We start from the raw sequence: 19,828 nt of genomic DNA on the forward strand, positions 1-19,828 counted from the left end.
GTTACTGGAACTTTGAAGACACTCACACCATCTTTAATGAAAATCATCAAAGATGATTTCAAGATCAGCAAATATACATTCACACCTTCTATCTTTGGTAAAACACAACTAGATTTCAAAGAACAAGATCATGTTTTGATGGAAGAGAACAAAGATCTTTGGTACAGAAAGATTGCTGAAGATATCCTTGAGAAGACAAAGAAAGAAAGATCTGTCATTGTTGTCTTTGAAGATGAAAAGACTTTGAACGATTTTGAAACCTCACATTATTTCGGTCAAGTTGAGAAGAGTTCGAAATTAGTTGAAAGTACAACAGACAGAGATACAGTGATCAAGAAAGCTACAACATCAAAACAAGTAACACTCATAACAAAATCATTTGGTCGTGGTGTTGATTTCATTGTCAATGATGATAAAGTGATTGATAATGGAGGTGTTCATGTCATTCAAACATTCCTTTCAGAGGAGATCACAGAAGAAGTCCAAATCAAAGGAAGAACCGCTCGTCAAGGTCAGAAAGGATCATACAAGATGATTCTTTTGAAATATGATCTAGTTTGTATGGGAATGACTTCAGAGAGTCTTGGCAATGCCATTAAGGGTAATGGATTCTACAAAATGATTGATGAGAAACGTCAGAATTCATTCTCTGCAAAATGTGAGAAACAAAAAAATGTTGTAAATAAGTCAAACGATCTAGACAACGAATCAAACAAGTATTTGAATTTACTTTTGAATTATGACGATTCAAAGAAATCTGAAATTTCAAAACTTTTAGAACAATTTAATAAATAAATGTATTGTTTTTAATATTAATCCTATTGATACTTTGTTTGGATGAAACCGGAATGAATTTCTTTATTAATTTTTATGATTAGTGTTGTTCACATTTTAAAATATGTTGAATGTTTTTGTGGATAATTGATTCGTTGATATACGGACATGAATATCCATGACATTCAAGAATAGTATTAGTTGTATTATTGTTATCGATTGGATATTGTGAAAGTGTTGGTATCATCTTATTGAACGCGTTAAACATTGGTTGTAATGGGTTGTTTGTTTGCGCCAATAAAAGTTCAGTCCACCTTGGAAGACTTATCATTTCAATAGGATAAACTTTGTTCATTGATAAGCAAAAATCATTGAATGTGATTGATTTCTGATTTGTCAACAAGAATGTTGGTGTCATATCATTGTTATCAGCGTCATTCCATGATCTATTCAAGGAAATATTGATTATTGACGATGAAACCCAATCAACTGGTGACAGATTCAAAAGGTTTACCTTTTCATTGGAAAGATCGGGATAGTATCCAAGATGTAATATTCCAGACAATACCAATCTAATGAAATCATTTGAATTATCAACACCTGTTTCTGTATGGCTATAGATGACACCTGGCCTGAAAATAATGATTGGGAATCCTCTTTGGTATGCTTTATGAATGAGTTGCTCGGCAATCAATTTCGATTGTGAGTATCCTGACATTGAATTCAAATTGTTTAAACTTGGTTGTTTGGTGTCATCGATTTCTTGATTGAATTGGTGGAATGTTCCAATTGTGGAAATATGTGAAACTGGTATGATATGGTCTCCAATTGTAGATAGTCTTAATACTTCCTCAGTGCCTTTAACATTTGCCATTTTCATATTTGAATATGGATTCATCAAGTGAACATATGCACCATTATGAATGATAAGATCGGTTTGATTTGAAAGATCAATGAATTCATTGATATTCAATCCGAATAATGGTAATTCTAAATCACCAATGATTGGATAAATTTTTGAAATTTCATTTTCTTTGATCATCATATTATTCTTTAATCTGATGATCTCAACCAATTTACTTCTTGCATCTGATTGTGAACCTGATGATCTTATCAAACAAAATACTTTTGAAATATTTTGATTTCTAATGAGATCATACAATAAGAATGAACCATTGAATCCAGTTGCACCAGTCAAGAATATATTGTTAAATCCACTTGATTTCATTGATTTTCCATTGGTTTGAATTGAATCATCCAATTTCATTTCATCTTCCCAATTGATTTCATTGTTTTTGATAATATTCTTGAAGATATCAATTAAATTGACATTCTTATCTAAAATTTGCTGAGGTTTAACATCTATTTTCGCTTTATCTTTGAGAAGATTTGATAGTTTAACAGCGCCAATTGAATCTCCTCCTATTTGTGAAAATGATAACTTTGATAAATCCATATCAGATATATTATCTAAATCAAGTCCCAGAACTGATTTAAGATAATTAAACAACAGATTTGTTTTATCATTGGATTCTGATGAAAGACCATCTTGGATCGAATTCAAAGTGTTATACATCGATTCGATATCTTCTTTATAATATTTATCAAGGTGTGGTCTGCTGGGTTTACCAGTGGGCGTTAATAGTTTATTATCTATATTCCAATTTGTATGGTCAAGAGTGATAATCTTTGGAATTTCATAATTTGAACTCTATAATAAATAAATAGATTTAATTCAATTAATTAATAATTTGTTTGGGTAGATATAAGAAATAAAAATAATAACCTTGTTTAATTGAGAAATTCTTTCAAAATCATCAAGTATTAATCTTTTCAATTGATTATTATCTTTGAAATTATTATCGTTTGAATTGATCTTATCCAAAGCAAATTGAGATGGAATAACAATTGCAACTAAAAATGATTGACTAAGGTCACCATAAACATAGATATTCTTGATTAATGGTGAGTTTAAATAAAGTAATTCAATAACCTCAGTACTATTTAAAATGTAATAATTAATAAAAATGTATATTAATAAATTTATATTTAAATTAAGTTACCAACATACCTAACGAATTCACCATTCATCAATTTGAATGAATTCTTCTTTCTATCTATAACTCTGACTGATCTTGGTGCATATTCTTCAACGATATCACCAGTGTAATACCAACCATCTTTAAATACTAGATCTGTAGCTGCCTTGTCTTTATAATATCCAACCGATACCTTGTTCGAACAAACAACTAGTTCACCTCTTGGGTATGGTTTATCATTTATTGTGAATCCCAATTCTGGAACTGATTCCAATCGGTATTCAGTATTTGCAACTACTCTCTCATTCAGAGCTATGGCCATCGTCTCGGTGGAACCATATAGATTATAAATGCCTATACCTTTCCAGCATTCTTTTAGAAAATCGGTAACAACTTTTGGCTGATTTGCACTAAAATAAACAATATTGGAGATACGATCACCGAGTATAGTTTTAAATTGATCTATAACATTTGAAGTGCAATGTTCCAACGATAATTCAGTGTGATCCGAAATATATGATTTTAAAGTAGATTCATAATTTGAATAAATAACTTTAAAAACTCTAATTAATTGAATTAAAAATATTAGTAAATATTAACTATAAAAATGTAATATTTTAAAATTGATTTTACCTTGGAACAGCACTAAAATATTGTGGTCTAATTGCTTTTACAAAATCAAAGAGGTAATCGAAATCACCAGAATACATTCCAATTCTACCACCAAACATTAAATTATTATAATCGAATTTTCTCTGTATATGTGCTATTTTGAAATAATTATTATTAGTAAAGATAAGATGATTCCAAAAAAATTAGAAATGTATTAATAAATCAATACCTAGAGTTAAAAAACTAATCTCTACTCTTGGATATGGTAAAAATCTCTCATTTATAAATCCCAAGAAATCTCTATTCGATGAAATCACACCTTTTGGAAGACCAGTAGAACCAGAAGAATATGCTATTTTTTTAAAAAAGTATAGAAATAATAATAATTAGATTTTATATAGCTATTTAAAATATGGTAAATAAAAATACATACACAATGATATTATATCAAGTTTACCTTTAGATGGTGGGGTTATTTCTGCTACGGACAACATCTCTGAAAATAATTTAAAGATAACATTGGACGGTAATTTATTTCTTAATTCTTGGTCAAAATCATCATCCACATGAATAATCAATTGAATATTGACGTCATCCTTTGACTCGATTAATTCAACAATGTTTTTAAATGAATTACGATCTACAACCATCACAGTGGTATCAGAACTTTTCAAAACAGAATAGAGAATCTCTTGATCTAAAGATTTTTACTATTAGAATTTGACTCCAAATATTATTAATTCTAACAAAGCAGACTTACTTGATTGATAATGAAAAGGAACAGTAACCATTCCATACCAAAGACATGCCAAATCTGTAAAATACCATTCTGGAATATTGGGTAAAAAATACCAATAAAAGTTTCCTAAACAAAATATTATCATTTTAAATCAAACAATTAATTTAGCAGAAGGTTAAATTTAAAAAAAAAATTCTTTTTAAATTAGTATTACTTGTGGAACGATTTTAAGAAGTGAAGTTCCAAATTTTGTAGCACTTTCATAAACATCTTGATATGTTAACCATTTAATTTTCATTTCAGATGATTTCATTGGAGATTTAGCATCTAAATGACCCAAACACAATCTATTTTTAAATGTTTCAAATACATTGCTAAAAAAAAATAAAGATTAATAATAAAAACTCATTTACAATTCAAAGTTTTAATGATTGAGAAACCTACAGTGAAGTTTGGAAGAGGGTGTCTGCTCTATGACGTAAAAAGTATTCCTGGTTGACATCTGTAAAAATGGAAAAATAGGTGTTAAATTATTTTTATAATGATTTTAGTTTTTTTTGTATTTACATTTTTCAATTGTACAATAATGAGGAAGAGGGGCAGTATCTGTATGAACAGAGATAGAATGTGATTTTGGGTAACATTCTAAACAGATTGTAAGATCAATGCATTCCGAACAAACATATCTTTCCTGACCAGAGATAATAGTGTTTGAGCAAACTTTACAATTTTTATCAAAATTATTATTAATCATAGAGTTTGTTTTTTTTTATAAAAAATTAATAATTAATTTGTATTTGTTATTAAAATATAAGTATTTTAAAATAATGATGTTAAAACAACAAAACTCAACAAGTTAGTCTATATATTGATTTGTTTTAAAAAAAAAAAAAACAAACATAAGTAATTTTTTAATTGGGAAACAAACAACACCGATAAATTTTGATTTATGAAAAAACACTACAAATAAAAAAGTGGTGGTATTATATATTTTTTGAATATAAATCAAATAACAAATAACCACAAGTGTCCTGTTCAACCTTTTTATAAATTAAACAAATGTCGCCTTAAAAAAAAAAAATAATAATTGGGCCACCCTTTAGGTTTTAAATTAATGTTTGTATAAAAGTAAAATACACGTGGGTTGATATCTATCTAGATTTGATTGTAGTCGCACTATATAATGAGACCAGTAAGCTAACTAAAACAATGTGTTAGTTATTTTATCAAAAACTGTTTATTATTTTTTAATTATGTGTTGTTTTAATATTTATATATTCTTATTATTTATTATGACAATAAATCTGTCTGATTGCTTTAGTGGTGGTGGTGGTGTTAGAGGTGAAAGTAGCAGTGTTATTTTTAAAAGTGGTGGTTGTAGTGGTGGTAACTGTGGTAATAATAATAATAATAATAATAATGATAATAACATTCTACCAATAATAAATGATGGATATTTTTATTCAAGCATCGATGATTCAATTGAACAAAATGGGCCAACAGTTGAAATGTTGGAGCATCTCTCAGATTTTGTCAATATAAAATCAATAACGGTACCGACTTTGTATAAGAATGATGACTATTATTCTCTTTTGTCAAAAAAAGATAATGCTGCTCTTGGTGTCATAGGTAGTTATGAACTCTTTAATGATCTAAGCTTATTAAAATTATTAATAAAGAATAGATTATCAATTATTCTATTGTATGTATCAAAACAAAACAAAACAAAACAAAACCATTATTAATGTAATTATAATCAATATTTTTTAAAACTTGTAAAGTAATGTTACAAAATATGAATTAGAAACACTATGTAAACTTGTAGATGACGTTGGTTGTTTTGCTAGTGTTAATGGTCATGTTATGAATGATAGTATATTGTTTTGTTGGATACCAATGACTTTTACGACAACTACAACAACAACAAATAAAGATGATGTTGTACAACAACAACAACAACGACAAGCACATAAGATTATAAGTTGGAGCTCATCAACAACAATGAATGGCAATGATAATATAGACTATAGACAACCTATGTATATATTGGCTGAGAAATTAAAGTTGCAAGATACTCCGATACAATCACTTGTACCACCATGTATGTATATAAATTAACAATAATATTAAAACAATGATTATCATTATTATCATTATTATTATTATTATAAACTAACACTTCTGTTTGTTTGTTTTTTTTAATGAATTAAATATAATTAAATAGCAAACGTACCTTTTATTTACTTTGAAGTAATAGATTTAGATCAATTCATAGTATCCTATCAAACAATAGAACAAACATTCTCGCATACCATTAACAGTCATTATTATATATATGATGATATTAATGCCGATCAAATATATTTACTATTAATTCAAAGTAAGTATTAGTTAGTATATATGTATATGTTATTTTAGTTTAAAATAATAACTAATTAGTATTTTGTTTGTAATAGATACCTATGCATATCCTGATATTATAGGAATAGTTAATCCTGTTAGTGCAATCGGTTTCTTCCAATCGTCTTTTGAATTGCAAAACTTGATTACCTATAATGGCGGTAGTTCAGTGCCACCACTACAAGCGAGACTGGTGAATAGTGCACCGTCACCAGTCGACCAAAATCAGAATTACACTACGATGTATGATGTGTATGGAACTGTTGCTTTGAGCGATGGATGGAGTGCAAATAGCAGTAGATTCCAATCGACCATTCAAAACTGGGCTATCACCGAAGCCTCGAACACTGCGACACTCTCGCCAGGCTGGGTATTCCATCAGCAGCAGCCATACGATGCATGGGCATCCGGTTACAACGAGTTCGCGCAGTGGTACGCCGATGCCTACTACCAAGGCGAGGTTCGATATCCACCGCAACTCTCTATGAGTACACTACAGATGACCACCGTTAGTGAGTGGTGTTTCGATAAATCGCTAATCAATCAAACCAACAACCAACTTCAGATTGAAATCCAACATGTCGTACAACACGCTGCTATACTCGTTGCCAACCCGGGTTTCATTGATTCTCATCATAAATTGCTAACAGGTATTGAATCTTTTAGCTATGATCATCAATTTAACATTGTTATCTAATGATTTAGCAAAAATACATATATATTATCAAAGTGAAACTATTGCAATAAGGATATTTTGATATTTAAAAAAAAAAAAAAATAAAGATTTTTTTGAACTTATCATAATCTTTTAATAGATTAATATGTTTAATTAACAAACAAATAAATAGATAATACTAGATGATATTTGTTAACATTCTAGTTTCTTATTATACTATTTACTAAAAACAATTGTTAATATCTGAAATACACATTTTATTAATCTTAAAATAAAATAATTATGTGTGTATGTATCACTATTTTTGATATCATATTAATATAAAATTAATAGATAGATATTTATATATATCTCTCAAATATATATATATATATATATGTTGTATATTTATTAAAACTTAGAAAAAAAAGCCAAATTTAAATTTATTATTTCTAAAAAAGGTGTGTAAAATTTCTGATACCTTTTTGAAAAAAAATAAGCAACTTCAAATAATTTCATTTAAATTTCTTTCAATACATATATATATATGTAGATAATTAGATTAGTATAGATAAACTATGGATAAAATCAAAAGTGAAATAGACAAGTTGACAAAGGAAATTGGATCTAAAGATCCATCTATGTTTTTTAAATATTTAGTAAGACAGAGTGGATTGTTCAAAGAGGATTACAAACAACAGATCCTATTTGAATTGCCTGATATTCATAAACCTGAATATCCACCTATTCAAAAACAACAGATAGATACAAAAGATAAACTATTCAATAGATTAGAATCATTGAAACTCTCTGGTAATCAATACTTTGCCAAAGATCACAATGAATTTGCCGACTCCTATTATTACTTAGCACTACAATTAGCCGATAGATATATCAATCCGAAAAAAGACGACGATAGTAACAACAACAATGATAGTGATGAAAAGGTGGAATTCGAATTAACATTGAATCAAAGTGAAATGGAGAGATTGCGGAAACTGGCATCTGTGGTAGCAGCCAATCTTTCGCTGTCAATGTCGAAACAACATCGCGTCGAAAAATCATTGGAATATGCAAGACAATCGATTGGCTATGATGTCAGTAATGCAAAGGGCTACTATCGTGCCGGCTACTCGTTGGTGCGGCTCGGTGACAACGATGGCGCGGAACGGATGTTCAGAGAAGGTTTACAACACTCGAACGACGTCAACAAGCTGCGGCCACTCTTTGAGAAGGAGTTGCAGATGATCGAAGACCGACATCTTCTCTTTGACGTCAATCGTGAGCATACGCTACGACGTATCGATGGTGATCAGCAATACGATGAATTCCCGGTTGCTCTGACATGGGACGACTCGATGGGTCGTAAGATCATCGCGTCACGTGACATCGCCAAAGGTGAACTACTCCTACGTGTTGCTCCCTACGGTGCAGCACTAGTTGACGATACACTATTAACTCATTGTACATCTTGTTTCAGAAATATAAGTTGTAAGTATAAATAACATTGATCAAACAAGTTATTTCTGAAACAAACTAATATTTCTTAAACTCTCTCTTTCTCTCTCTCACTAGATTATAAACATCATCTATGTCAGAAATGTAAACAATGTATATTATGTGAGGAGTGTAATAGCGATGTGGATTTGGTGAATGAACACAATGAGGAATGCGATATATTGGTGTTTCTAAAGCAGAATGTTCCGGGTGCCGATACTAGGGATTTTAGATTTATGGTGCGTGTTATGCTCAAGTCGATTGCTATTCTCAATGGGAAGCTGTCGAAAGAACAATCGCCAAAGTGTTGGTCAAAGAATGGTGTACCATTTATCTTTGATAGCTACGATGATCTCACTCACCTGACTACCGATACGTCGAACATCGACAGGAAACAGATGGAGTCATTCGAGACTGCTACTCAATCGATTATCAATGTTTTCAAGCTGGCGAAGGGACCGAAATCACTGGAACCTCTCACCAACCAACAGATCCTCGATCTCTATCCAAAGATGCTGTTCAACGCACACGAATACATCGATCCTCTCTACCACTCCGAGGTGGCGCGTGGAATCTACCCAACGGCCGCGTATCTCAATCATTCGTGCGAACCAAACACCGTCTGGCACAACGATAACAACGGTATGATAGCATACCGTAGTATCCGTGATATTAAAGCGGGTGAAGAGATAACGACAACCTACATCGATATCACCAAATACAAATCGACGAGACAGCTCAATCTTCTCTCGCAATACGCTTTTCTTTGTCAGTGCGCGCGTTGTCAGGATCGCGCCACCGGCTTCAAGTGTCTGGACTGCGAAGAGGCGCTCGAGGAAAGCGACCTGCGAATCATCGAACCCGATCCAAAGGAGTTGTTCGACGGACAAATTTTCCTCTGTAAAAACGGTCACTCGCATATCGCAACGATCTACTCGATTCTCGAGACTTCGGCGATTGCCGATCCACCGTTCCTGAACTTGATGGATCAGTTCTACAGTTGTTTCGATAGGAACAGTCTTGCCTATCTGCCGCTGTGGAAAGCATCGTCCTATATCTATCTGAAATCAGAGAACTACAAAGAGGTGATCAATTCAATGCTGAGACTGTGGAAGCACTACGACTATTGTTTTAATAACCCACGTGAGCAGATCTCCTATGCATTCGTCAACGATTGTCAGACACTCTTCAAAGCCTACGAATGTCTGAACGATCGAAACGGTATGATCAAAACCAAACAAATCATCAAAGATATCTTGGAATCACTGATCGGTCTTTCAAAGCATCATTGTAAACCTGAATTTGAAGATATTTATTTAATAAAAGATTAAAAAAAAAAAAAAAAAAAAACAAACATCAAGATTTTTATTCAAATAAAAAAAAAAAAAAAAAAAAATTATTCTTTTTTTTTATCATTGTAAATGTTGTTGTTCCATTCCATTTCTACTCAATTTTATTATTTCTATTTTAAAAAAAAAACAACAAATAATTGACAATAAAAAAAACACACAATTTCAATTACACACACAACTCAAATTATTTCAAAAAATTGGAAATATTTTTATTTTTTATTTTTTTTCAATTTTTCAAACAGTTGTGTGCTTAATTTGTGTGGACTGCTGTTTTGTTATTATTGTATAACAAGTCTTTTATTTTATTTTTATATTTAATTTAGTTTAGTTTAGTTAATTTTTGGTTTATCTCTTTATTTATTATAATATTATTATTAAAGTGTTTATTTGTTTATATATTTAGAATTAATTAATTTATTATTTTATTTATTTTATTTGTTTAATTAATCGTTATTTTTATTTGTTAAGTTATCGGTTATTTTTTAGATATATATATTTAAAATATATTACAATTGTTTTTGTTTTGTTAGAATAGAATAGAATAAGATATATACAGAGATAGATAGATAGGGAGAATAGATAGATGTATACATCAAAAGGATCATTTCAATTTCAAGCACCTGCACCTGATCAGATGGCACTGACTCAGGAAAGACTACGAAATGCACAGTGGCGTCAGCCATTAGGAAACACTAAATATTGGAATAACAACAGTATACAGCAGTGGATCGATAAATCATATGAAGAGTCGGAAGTCTATATAAAGAAACAGAAGGAAGATGAAATCGAAGAGTTGAAAAAGAATCAAGAGAAATCGAGTAGTAGCAGCAATCAAGAGAACGATGGTGGAGGTGGAGATCCTACAACATCAACCACGACAACAACAACTCCTGTTGCCGCTGCTGCTACTACAAATGCTAATGATATAACAACAACAACAACAACAACAACCAACAATAACAACAATAACACAGATGACATGAATATCGATATAACAAAACTAAATACAAACAACAATAATAACAACAACAATAACAATGAAAATAATAATAATGAAACAACAGATTTAACACAAGCCGACAAAGATAAAGTAAATTTTAATTTGATGAGACAGAAATATCGATCATTCAAAAAACCAGGCGGAGAGGAGTTCTCAACAAATCTCCATCAAGTACATATTGAAAGATAGGCCATTCCTACATATTCTTTAGATGGTATGGTATATATTTAATTAATAAATAAATAAATAAAAAACAATCAAATTGTATCTTATTATTAATATATGTAATAAATATATCTATTATTTAGTTTTTTAAAATAATAATATTAATTTAGTGCAACAAAAAGAAAAAAAGAAAAGAAAAAAAAGAAAAGAAAAAAGCAAAACAAAAGCAATCAACAAATCTTATCTAAACTTTACATATTTCCGATTTTGTAATAAATAAAGCCTAGGACAATGTTAAATGTCAAATCTAGATTACTTTTAAAATGATCAAAAAAAAAATTACTATATTTGGATTTAGATCAAAATCTAAAATAGTTTGTTAGTTTTACAAATTTATTACCTTTTTTTTTGTTAATATATTTATGATTGTTATTATTAAAATTTTTTAAAATTTAAAATTGATGGTCCAATCAGATGAAATTGGAAGATCTGGTTTTCTGATGACAACGGATGATAGTGATTTGTCGTATTCGAATTGCAGTGGTTTGTCGGCGTAGCTGATGGCCGATGGTTTGTTGTTGATACCGAGAACAACGATTCTCTCGACGGTATTGACTGGTTTGAAGGTTCCTTTGGTGTCCAATGATTTCGATGTAAGTTGACCGTTTTCATAACGGAACTGACGGTATTGGTATTGTCCTTTCTTGTAGTTGAAGCTGTGTTCGTCGTCCATAAACAATTCACCGGTGGCGACTTGATCGGTGTTGAGTGCAACCTTGAGGGTGTATGGGTCGTCACGCATCTGGTAGGAGGAACGACGGAGACGCTCCTTCTTGGCGACGATCGATCCACCTCTCTGGTAGACTGGGATCTTCTGGAGTGGAGTATCGACGTCGTACTGGCCTGGCTTGTACATCTTGTTGGTGTCGATGTCGAACCACTGTTGCTTGGCGGCATCACCCGGTAGGATAACTTTAACTTGTTTCTGACCTTGTTCGACGACTGGGTGAACGAGGAGTGCGCTTCCAATCATGTATTCGCTCTCGACTGCAAAGAGGTTGGCGTCCGAGGGGAACTCTACCCAGAGAGGACGCATAGTGGGTGCTCCGTTCAGTGTGTTCTGATAGAAGATTGTGTACCACAATGGGAGGAATGAATAACGCTGTTGGATAGCCGATCTCATCACCGAGAGATATGGCTCGCCAAACAACCAGGGTTCACGACGCTTGGCGTCGAGATGTGCGTGGCCACGGAAGAATGGCTGGAATGCACCGGCTTGATACCAACGAGCCATCAACTCACCGTCTGGATTTCCAAAGAAACCACCGACGTCTGCACCACTGAATGTAATACCGGCGAGACCGAGTGACAGTAGCATTGGGTTGGCGACCTTGAGATGACTCCACTGGGCGGCGTTGTCACCGGTCCAGATGGCACCGATTCTCTGTGAACCGGCAAAGAAAGCACGTGACAAAACGAATGGACGATCGTTTTGGTCGGAATTACGCTTGACCAAACCATCGGCAGTTGCCATGTGATAGTAATAACCGTACATATTGTGGAGGTCACGATGCTCAACGGAACCGTGGTGAAGTGCATCTTTGTGCATCGAAACCTCTGGACCGTCGAATACCGATGGCTCATTCATATCGTTCCAAACGTAAAGTGTTGGTGTGGAGCCAATGTACTTATCGTAGGCAAACTGTTCGGCCCACCAATTACGAACGACCGGATTGGTAAAGTCGAGGTATGATGAACTGCCTGGCCAACACCAACCTTCGTAGTCGGAAACGCCGTCGGCCTTCTTGACGTAGTGATTGTTACTGGTGGCCTGTGAGTGAATGTAGTAGTTGTTGTCACGCTTGATATGTGGATCGATAATGGTAACCATCTTTCTGTGCTTGATTGCGATCGACTTTTGCATGGCATCTGGTGTTGGGAAGTTGGCTTTATCCCAAGTGAAATATCTCTTTCCATCGGTATGTTCGATATCCAACCAAATTACATCGTATGGAATATTATTACTATCGAATCCTTCATCTACTTGTTTAACATCATTTTCATCCTGTCGACAAATAAAATAGATTAGTTATCATTGTTGAAATGTAATATCAACTATTTGTTTGTTTTTCAAACATACCTTATAATTCCAACGACATTGATGATAACCTAAAGAGAATAGTTGTGGCAATGCAGTTGTACCTGTGAGTGAAGCATATTGCTTGAAGATTTCCATTGGTGTTGGACCGGTAAGGAAGAATACATCCATTGCTCCGGTCTCACTTATCCAGTGGGTGTCTTTCGATGGAACATTCTTGTCGTCCTTAGAGTCGGAGACGTCGATGAATGTCTCTGCTGCGTTCAACCAGAACAGTGCAACTGTCTTTTTGGTGTCGTGTGAGATCATAAGTGGAACGGCACCGTACAACGCCATTGTCTTGTCGAGTTCATACTCAAAGACATCGAGATTGTAAAGACGGTATGGATTCTCGTTGATTCCTTCGCCACGAGTGTTACGAAGTGCGAGCGAGGTGGTGTGCTCTGGAATACCATAGACGTGTTGCGATCCAACGAATTTGATGTCCATACCAATCGACATTGGTCCGTGTGGTTTCGAGTCGTGGTGCGACTGGAAACGCTCTTCCCACATGCCCTCGGGTACGACTGGCTGTTGGGGTGCGGGTGGCTCCTCGCCTTCGGGTGGATTTGGATTGGGAATTGGCTGAGGTGGCAGTGGTTTATTACGCATATGCTCAAAGTGGAAGAGTCCACGCGAGTTGGCTGACATTGCCAGCTCGCCGGCTACATACACATCGAGTTGGAACGGACTGAATTGGAGACGTGCCAAGCTGTTGTTGTTCTCGCCAAACTTGAAAGACAATCCGTTGTTCTCCTTCTGGAAACTTGGAATCACTACATACTTGATGTCGTCAAGCAGTACGTCCTGCACTTGATAACGCTTCTTGTTGGCGAGTGGCGACTTCTCGAGCACACGGAAACGCAAGATGCCATTGGCAATCGCGCGAATCTCGAAGCTCAACACGTGATCGACTTCGCCGTCCTGCTCGACAATCTCACCTACGAGACGGCCGTCTTTGAGTTGCACGGAATCGGCAACGATCTGATGTTTGTACAACGACATCTGAGCAGCGTCAGTGATGTCGACTCTTCGGTTACGTTTACAAAATGACAAGTCGTTACAGGTTTTGAACTTACTGGAATCGACTGCCTCTGTCAATGCAATGAATGTTGTAACTACAAATAGCAATCCTACTACCAATAACGGTAGTCTAATTGATGATTTCTCCAACATCTTCATCAACAATATAATTTATTAAAAAAAAAAACTAAACCAACCACGCACAACACCTTGCTAATGTTAAAAAAATTTGAAAAAAAAACTAATAAAAAAAAAATAAATTAATTTTGAATTTTTTTTCAGCAAAAAAAAAAAAGTGATTCATCTGACTCTTACCACCCACAAAGACTGAGTGTATTCGTCTTGACAAATTTTGATGATGTTCAAGTAGTCGTCAATTACATATGACAGACAGAAGATTCAATAATGAATAACAACAACAACAATAGCATTAGTAAAGATAATGATAATGATAATAGTAGAAATAGTAAAAGAAATATTATAGATGTTGATTATTTATTAAAATTATATTCATCGAGATGCTCGCTATCTTCTATTCATATGGCACATCAAATCTACCTTGATTTGATGATTCTAAAGAATTGGTATCAAATTGAATTCGACACGATCTCATTTCAATCATTGGTTACATCAAACATCACACATTTAGGTGGTCAAGATAACAGAGATATCATTATCTTAAAAGCATTAGAATCTAATGTTGCAAAAGTTTGTATTATTTTTACAATAAATAAAACTAAACTTAAAAAAAAATTGGGGATTAAAGAAACAAATTAAACTTTTAAAAAAAAACAAAAATATCTATTTTCTCTTTTTTTTTTTTTAATAATAAAAAATAAAATGATTATAATAATGAATGAACTAACAATGGTTAACTTACTTACTTACTATCTGTTCTATTTATCATTCATCCTTTTGTTTTTTTTATAAAATATAGGAATCAGTTATTATTTTCCCAACTAAAATAACCACTGAATGGTCATTTGAAAAGTGAGTAAAGATTAGATTACAATCATCTTTTTTTATTAATTATGATAAAATATGAACCAAATTTTTTACAAGTAAAGTTACTTACCATTAGTTTATTATTATAATAAACAATAAATTATAGGTTAGATAAATTATTAAAGGAATCAGGTACAAAAGTAGATTACAATATAAAGTCAATAGTTATTTGTTGGATGGATCAAGATTCTTCTTTGTCATACTACAGGTTGGCCAAACCTACATTGAAACCAATTCCCAATAATTAGATGGAGTGGAGACGCTTGCTTCTTTGATGGTGGCAAATGCAAAGCCATGGCTCTTAAGGTGGTCTTTTTCTTTTGGATTGTTTTTATTAATTTAATTTACACAATTCCCAAATAACTCCAACTTACTGCTACGAGGGAACAGGTCCTGGTTCAGTCTATAAATTGACTTTAGACTTTGTTCTTTTAATAGAATCGATGATTACAACAACACTACCTATCCATTACAACAACAAACAACACCAAACCCATACACAGCACAGCGATCACAATCTCAAAATCGGATTGGTCCACAAAATGCTAAAAATGGAAATTTAATATACGAAAAGTATTTAAGATTAAATATCTTGATATTCTTGGTTAGGAACAGACCTTTGGTAAAAAAAAAACAAAAAAAAAAAAACGGTTAACAAATTAAATTAATTATTTTTGTTTTTTTTTGTTTTTGGCCGATTTTAAATAAATCTATTCAAAACGAAACCGTGACTTTTTTTTTGGGTTGTGGAAATGGGTTTTTTAATTCCTTCCTACAATTCCATACAATTGATGGTAAACCAAATTCCTAAATTACTTTTCGATCGACAATTATTAATGAGTAAGAAATTAATTAAATATTTTATATAAATAGCCATGTGAAAAGGTGTGGAATCATTTATAAGGAAATACCGCGGTATTTCAATTTGATTTGTTCTTAAGATTTGAGTTGCTATCCGTGATGGAATGCAGAAAGTTAAATTGAATTGTTGATTTTGGTGCAGTAGTGGTTTTAAAGTGGTAGAAAATATCTATCTTCTAGGAGTTGGCTTGTGGATTGTTTGTTTGATATCGGAATCCAATCATAGTGTGTGATAGGGAGCTGTTATTGCCATGGTATTTTAGCGCAACAACATTGATTTATATGTCGCTGGAAAATGACTCCATCATTAAGACATGAATGTTCATAAAAGTATTTGCAACCATCAATTCCCAAATAAATACAGAGTTTAGGAATTGAACTAAGTTGAGTGTGAATTTTTAGACAGACATACACTTAGCACCATGTTAGCACCCACCACCATTGCCAATCACACACACTCACACTGCTCCGATAATTAATGGTGTGGTAATGTCAATTCGTAATATCTATCTTTGGGAATGAGACCTCTCACACCTCTTTGATAAGTTGGAGTTACAAACCAACACCCAAAAACACCCTACATTTCAGTTGGTTTCGTGGTTGTTTTTTTTTTCAATAATATCAAAATCTAGTAAAGCAAAATACACTATGAGAATTTTCATAATAAATTTATTAAATAATTCTTTTTTTGTGTGGAAATAAGGTTGTTTACATCCCAACTGATCGCTCCGAATCCCCGAAAATATCAAAAAAGTGGCGACCCTGCTTATGAGTACCCAGATTACGCACAAATTTTTCTTAAGATTATAAATACACCACACAATAAAGTGTTGCGAATTAATCACACATTCAACACAATTTCCAAAATAAAAAAAATTCTAAATTTCCTTGTTTAATGTGATCAAAAAAATAAAAATTTGAAAAATTTCAATAAGATGACAATGCAAAGTGTGACTGCTGCCTGATGATAAACTTTTTTTTGGTTTTTTATAAAAAAATCGCAATTTTAAAAAATCTATTTCGATGTCACAATCCTTTGCAAGTTGTGTTGCCGACATTAAATAAAAATGGGATGCTCTGATGTTTTTTTTTTCTAGTGTGTGTGTTAAAAATTGATTTTGATCTTTTACTAATCTTTTAAGGCTTGTATTTTTTTTTTTTTTTTTTTATACCAAATCATCAAAATAAAAAAACAATAAAAATCAAAGCTTCCAAAAAAATTCACCATCAACTTTTTTTTATTGTCTAAAAAAAATAAAAATCATATGATTTTGTTTTTTGGTAGTATTTGTTCTCGGCTTAATCAAAAAAAAACAAAAAAAAATTAAAATTAATTAAAAAAAAAACCTCACCCACATCAAAAGAAGGGCTCACCCCACCTCTGGTTTGATAGTTTCCTGAAATTCTTTACACATCTTAACAAAATTTTTTTCTCTCAAATCTTTTGTTTTTGATCGGTATCTTCTGTTCATAAAGGAACGGCATTTATTAAAATCGCGGAAATTAATTTGCTCTCACTAAACACAGTCTCTCTCACAATTCTTGGTTCTCCTATACTACTTCACCCTCACAAAGAGTAAATAATAAAAACAAGCGCTCCACAACATTCCTAAACAGAACATTTTGTTTACCAAATCATATAAATAAATAATAATAATAACTTTTTAACTATAAATAAATAATAATAACAATATTTTTAAATTTATTAATTATTTCATATAATCAATAATATATTTATTCTTTTTATCTTTAATATCTTTATCTCTTCTCTTTATATTTAACAAACATAACAATCAAAAATAAATACTTTCAATAAAGTTTATTTTATGTTTTATAAAAAAATTAAGAGATACCTATAAATACAAATAACTAAATGGATATTCAAGATTCTATATATTTTGGTAACTCAAATGTTACTGCTCAATCAAATTGGAAGTTAAGTTGGAAAAAAGGTAATTATTAAATTTTATTTATTTATTTTTATTTTAACTAATAAATTAATTTTATTTATTTATTTTATTATATATAGATTCAACAATGCGGATTCGACTTTCAGTCAGTCGCCGGTTTGATACTTAGTGAGGGATCGAATTTGGGACAACACGATATCGCTGATATCTTTGAAAAGTCGTTGATTCTCTTGTTATTGGTTGAGAACAACACTCGTCAGCTAAATTCTAACAAATCATTATTAAATCAATACATTGAACTCCTCTCTGGTTCTTCCTCCTCTTCCAACGCTTCAGACAAAAAGTCTGAGCTCGTCAACCTGTTTGCCAATCACGCCCAAAAAGGTAACCTTGTATCATTGCTCTACAATATTTCAGAGCTTTCTTCTACAATTGATATCAATCAATTGTTTAAACCACAACAACAACAACTATCATCACAACCAGTTGCTGTTACATCTTCTACACCATCCGCTTCTTCCACATCTTTAGTTCCAAGCTGCAATAGCACCCAAAGATTCGTCCAACCATCTGCTCTCATTCCAACCTCCATGTTGACCTCATTGTTCAACATCGCTCCACAACAACAACACCAAGTTGTCGAGATTAAACCATCCACTTCCAGCTGCTCATCAGCTACTACCACTCCAGTCTTAACCTCCCAAAGCGACTCTCCAATCTCCTCCCCAAATCCATTGTCATTGTCAGCTGAGGTTGAGAATGACGATGAATTCGATAGCAACGAGAACCCATTGTCCTCCTCCACAGATGTCGTTCCACAATCCAGTGGTAGCAACATGCCAAACGGTGCCAACAATCAATCAAATACCAAGCGTAAGCGTCGTCCAAGAGCACCAGCTCCATTCTTGGATTCCTTGTTCTGCCATTCCTGTGGTGAAACTCAAACCTCACAATGGCGTCGTGGTCCAGACGGTTGCAAATCTCTCTGCAACGCCTGTGGTATTCGTTTCGCCAACATTGTAAACAAGGAGAAAGCATTGGCTGCCAAAGACAACAACAAGACCATTTCCATCAATATGCTTCTCAACGACTCTGTCCAAGCTGACACCTCCAAGAACGATGCCTTCCCAATTGTGCCAACCACCCCACTCTCACTGCCAACCACACCAACATCGGCACCAAAGTCCATTCCATTCTATAGCAATACCAAGCTCTCATATGCACCAGCACCACCACCCAAAAAGTCGGTTTCCGCTACCAACTTGATTGGATCACCATCGTCTTCACCACAACTCTCACCAAACCTCCTCCTCAATAATAACAACAACAACGCAACTCACAAACGTAAACTCTCAAACTCAACCAACACTACTCTCCCAATCATTTCACCATCTTCATCATCGATGAAATCACACAAGACTTTCCACCCATTTGAAAGTCACGATCTTACTGCTTCGATCCACCAATCACTCAATAACCTCACCGCATCCGCTGCTCCAACCAAATTCGGTTTTTCAAGTTTCCCACTTGATGCACTGTCTACCATTGCTTCATCAGAGGCACTGCTCATCAACAATGATCATATCATCAATTAAGCGTCTTGGTGATATCTATACGACAACATACTAATTATATGTGCCACGCGGTGGCCAATTAACA

At 33.0% G+C, this 19,828-nt stretch overlaps 7 protein-coding genes across 7 annotated transcripts; 4 read left to right on the plus strand and 3 right to left on the minus strand.

The window, feature by feature from the left end:
- Positions 1 to 36: 36 nt before the first annotated feature.
- Positions 37 to 795, plus strand: PPL_09773 (Type III restriction enzyme; the record flags this gene model as incomplete). Its single annotated transcript, XM_020580564.1, has 1 exon — positions 37 to 795. The coding sequence occupies one exon, from the start codon at positions 37 to 39 to the stop codon at positions 793 to 795; it is 759 nt and encodes a 252-aa protein (XP_020429151.1).
- A 79-nt stretch (positions 796 to 874) lies between these two features.
- Positions 875 to 4,309, minus strand: PPL_09774 (uncharacterized protein; the record flags this gene model as incomplete). Its single annotated transcript, XM_020580565.1, has 7 exons — positions 875 to 2,485; positions 2,561 to 2,774; positions 2,846 to 3,376; positions 3,447 to 3,579; positions 3,655 to 3,777; positions 3,859 to 4,122; positions 4,186 to 4,309. The coding sequence occupies 7 exons, from the start codon at positions 4,307 to 4,309 to the stop codon at positions 875 to 877; spliced, it is 3,000 nt and encodes a 999-aa protein (XP_020429152.1).
- A 54-nt stretch (positions 4,310 to 4,363) lies between these two features.
- Positions 4,364 to 4,918, minus strand: PPL_09775 (uncharacterized protein; the record flags this gene model as incomplete). Its single annotated transcript, XM_020580566.1, has 3 exons — positions 4,364 to 4,538; positions 4,609 to 4,666; positions 4,732 to 4,918. 3 exons carry the CDS (start codon positions 4,916 to 4,918, stop codon positions 4,364 to 4,366), a joined length of 420 nt encoding a protein of 139 aa, XP_020429153.1.
- A 538-nt stretch (positions 4,919 to 5,456) lies between these two features.
- Positions 5,457 to 10,047, plus strand: bopA (uncharacterized protein; the record flags this gene model as incomplete). Its single annotated transcript, XM_020580567.1, has 6 exons — positions 5,457 to 5,866; positions 5,946 to 6,265; positions 6,389 to 6,544; positions 6,621 to 7,214; positions 7,880 to 8,710; positions 8,795 to 10,047. The coding sequence occupies 6 exons, from the start codon at positions 5,457 to 5,459 to the stop codon at positions 10,045 to 10,047; spliced, it is 3,564 nt and encodes a 1,187-aa protein (XP_020429154.1).
- Positions 10,048 to 10,651: 604 nt separating this feature from the next.
- On the plus strand, positions 10,652 to 11,257 carry PPL_09777 (uncharacterized protein; the record flags this gene model as incomplete). Its single annotated transcript, XM_020580568.1, has 1 exon — positions 10,652 to 11,257. One exon carries the CDS (start codon positions 10,652 to 10,654, stop codon positions 11,255 to 11,257), a length of 606 nt encoding a protein of 201 aa, XP_020429155.1.
- Positions 11,258 to 11,678: 421 nt separating this feature from the next.
- modA (glycoside hydrolase family 31 protein) lies at positions 11,679 to 14,546 on the minus strand (the record flags this gene model as incomplete). The annotated part of the gene is made up of 3 exons (XM_020580569.1): positions 11,679 to 13,298; positions 13,374 to 14,061; positions 14,155 to 14,546. The coding sequence occupies 3 exons, from the start codon at positions 14,544 to 14,546 to the stop codon at positions 11,679 to 11,681; spliced, it is 2,700 nt and encodes an 899-aa protein (XP_020429156.1).
- A 252-nt stretch (positions 14,547 to 14,798) lies between these two features.
- Positions 14,799 to 19,764, plus strand: gtaF (putative GATA-binding transcription factor; the record flags this gene model as incomplete). Its single annotated transcript, XM_020580570.1, has 5 exons — positions 14,799 to 15,101; positions 15,331 to 15,383; positions 15,505 to 15,606; positions 15,837 to 16,020; positions 18,289 to 19,764. The coding sequence occupies 5 exons, from the start codon at positions 14,799 to 14,801 to the stop codon at positions 19,762 to 19,764; spliced, it is 2,118 nt and encodes a 705-aa protein (XP_020429157.1).
- Between the last annotated feature and the right edge of the window lie 64 nt (positions 19,765 to 19,828).

Source organism: Heterostelium album (assembly GCF_000004825.1).
Source record: "Heterostelium album PN500 unplaced genomic scaffold PPL_scaffold11, whole genome shotgun sequence".
Classification (NCBI taxonomy): domain Eukaryota; phylum Evosea; class Eumycetozoa; order Acytosteliales; family Acytosteliaceae; genus Heterostelium; species Heterostelium album.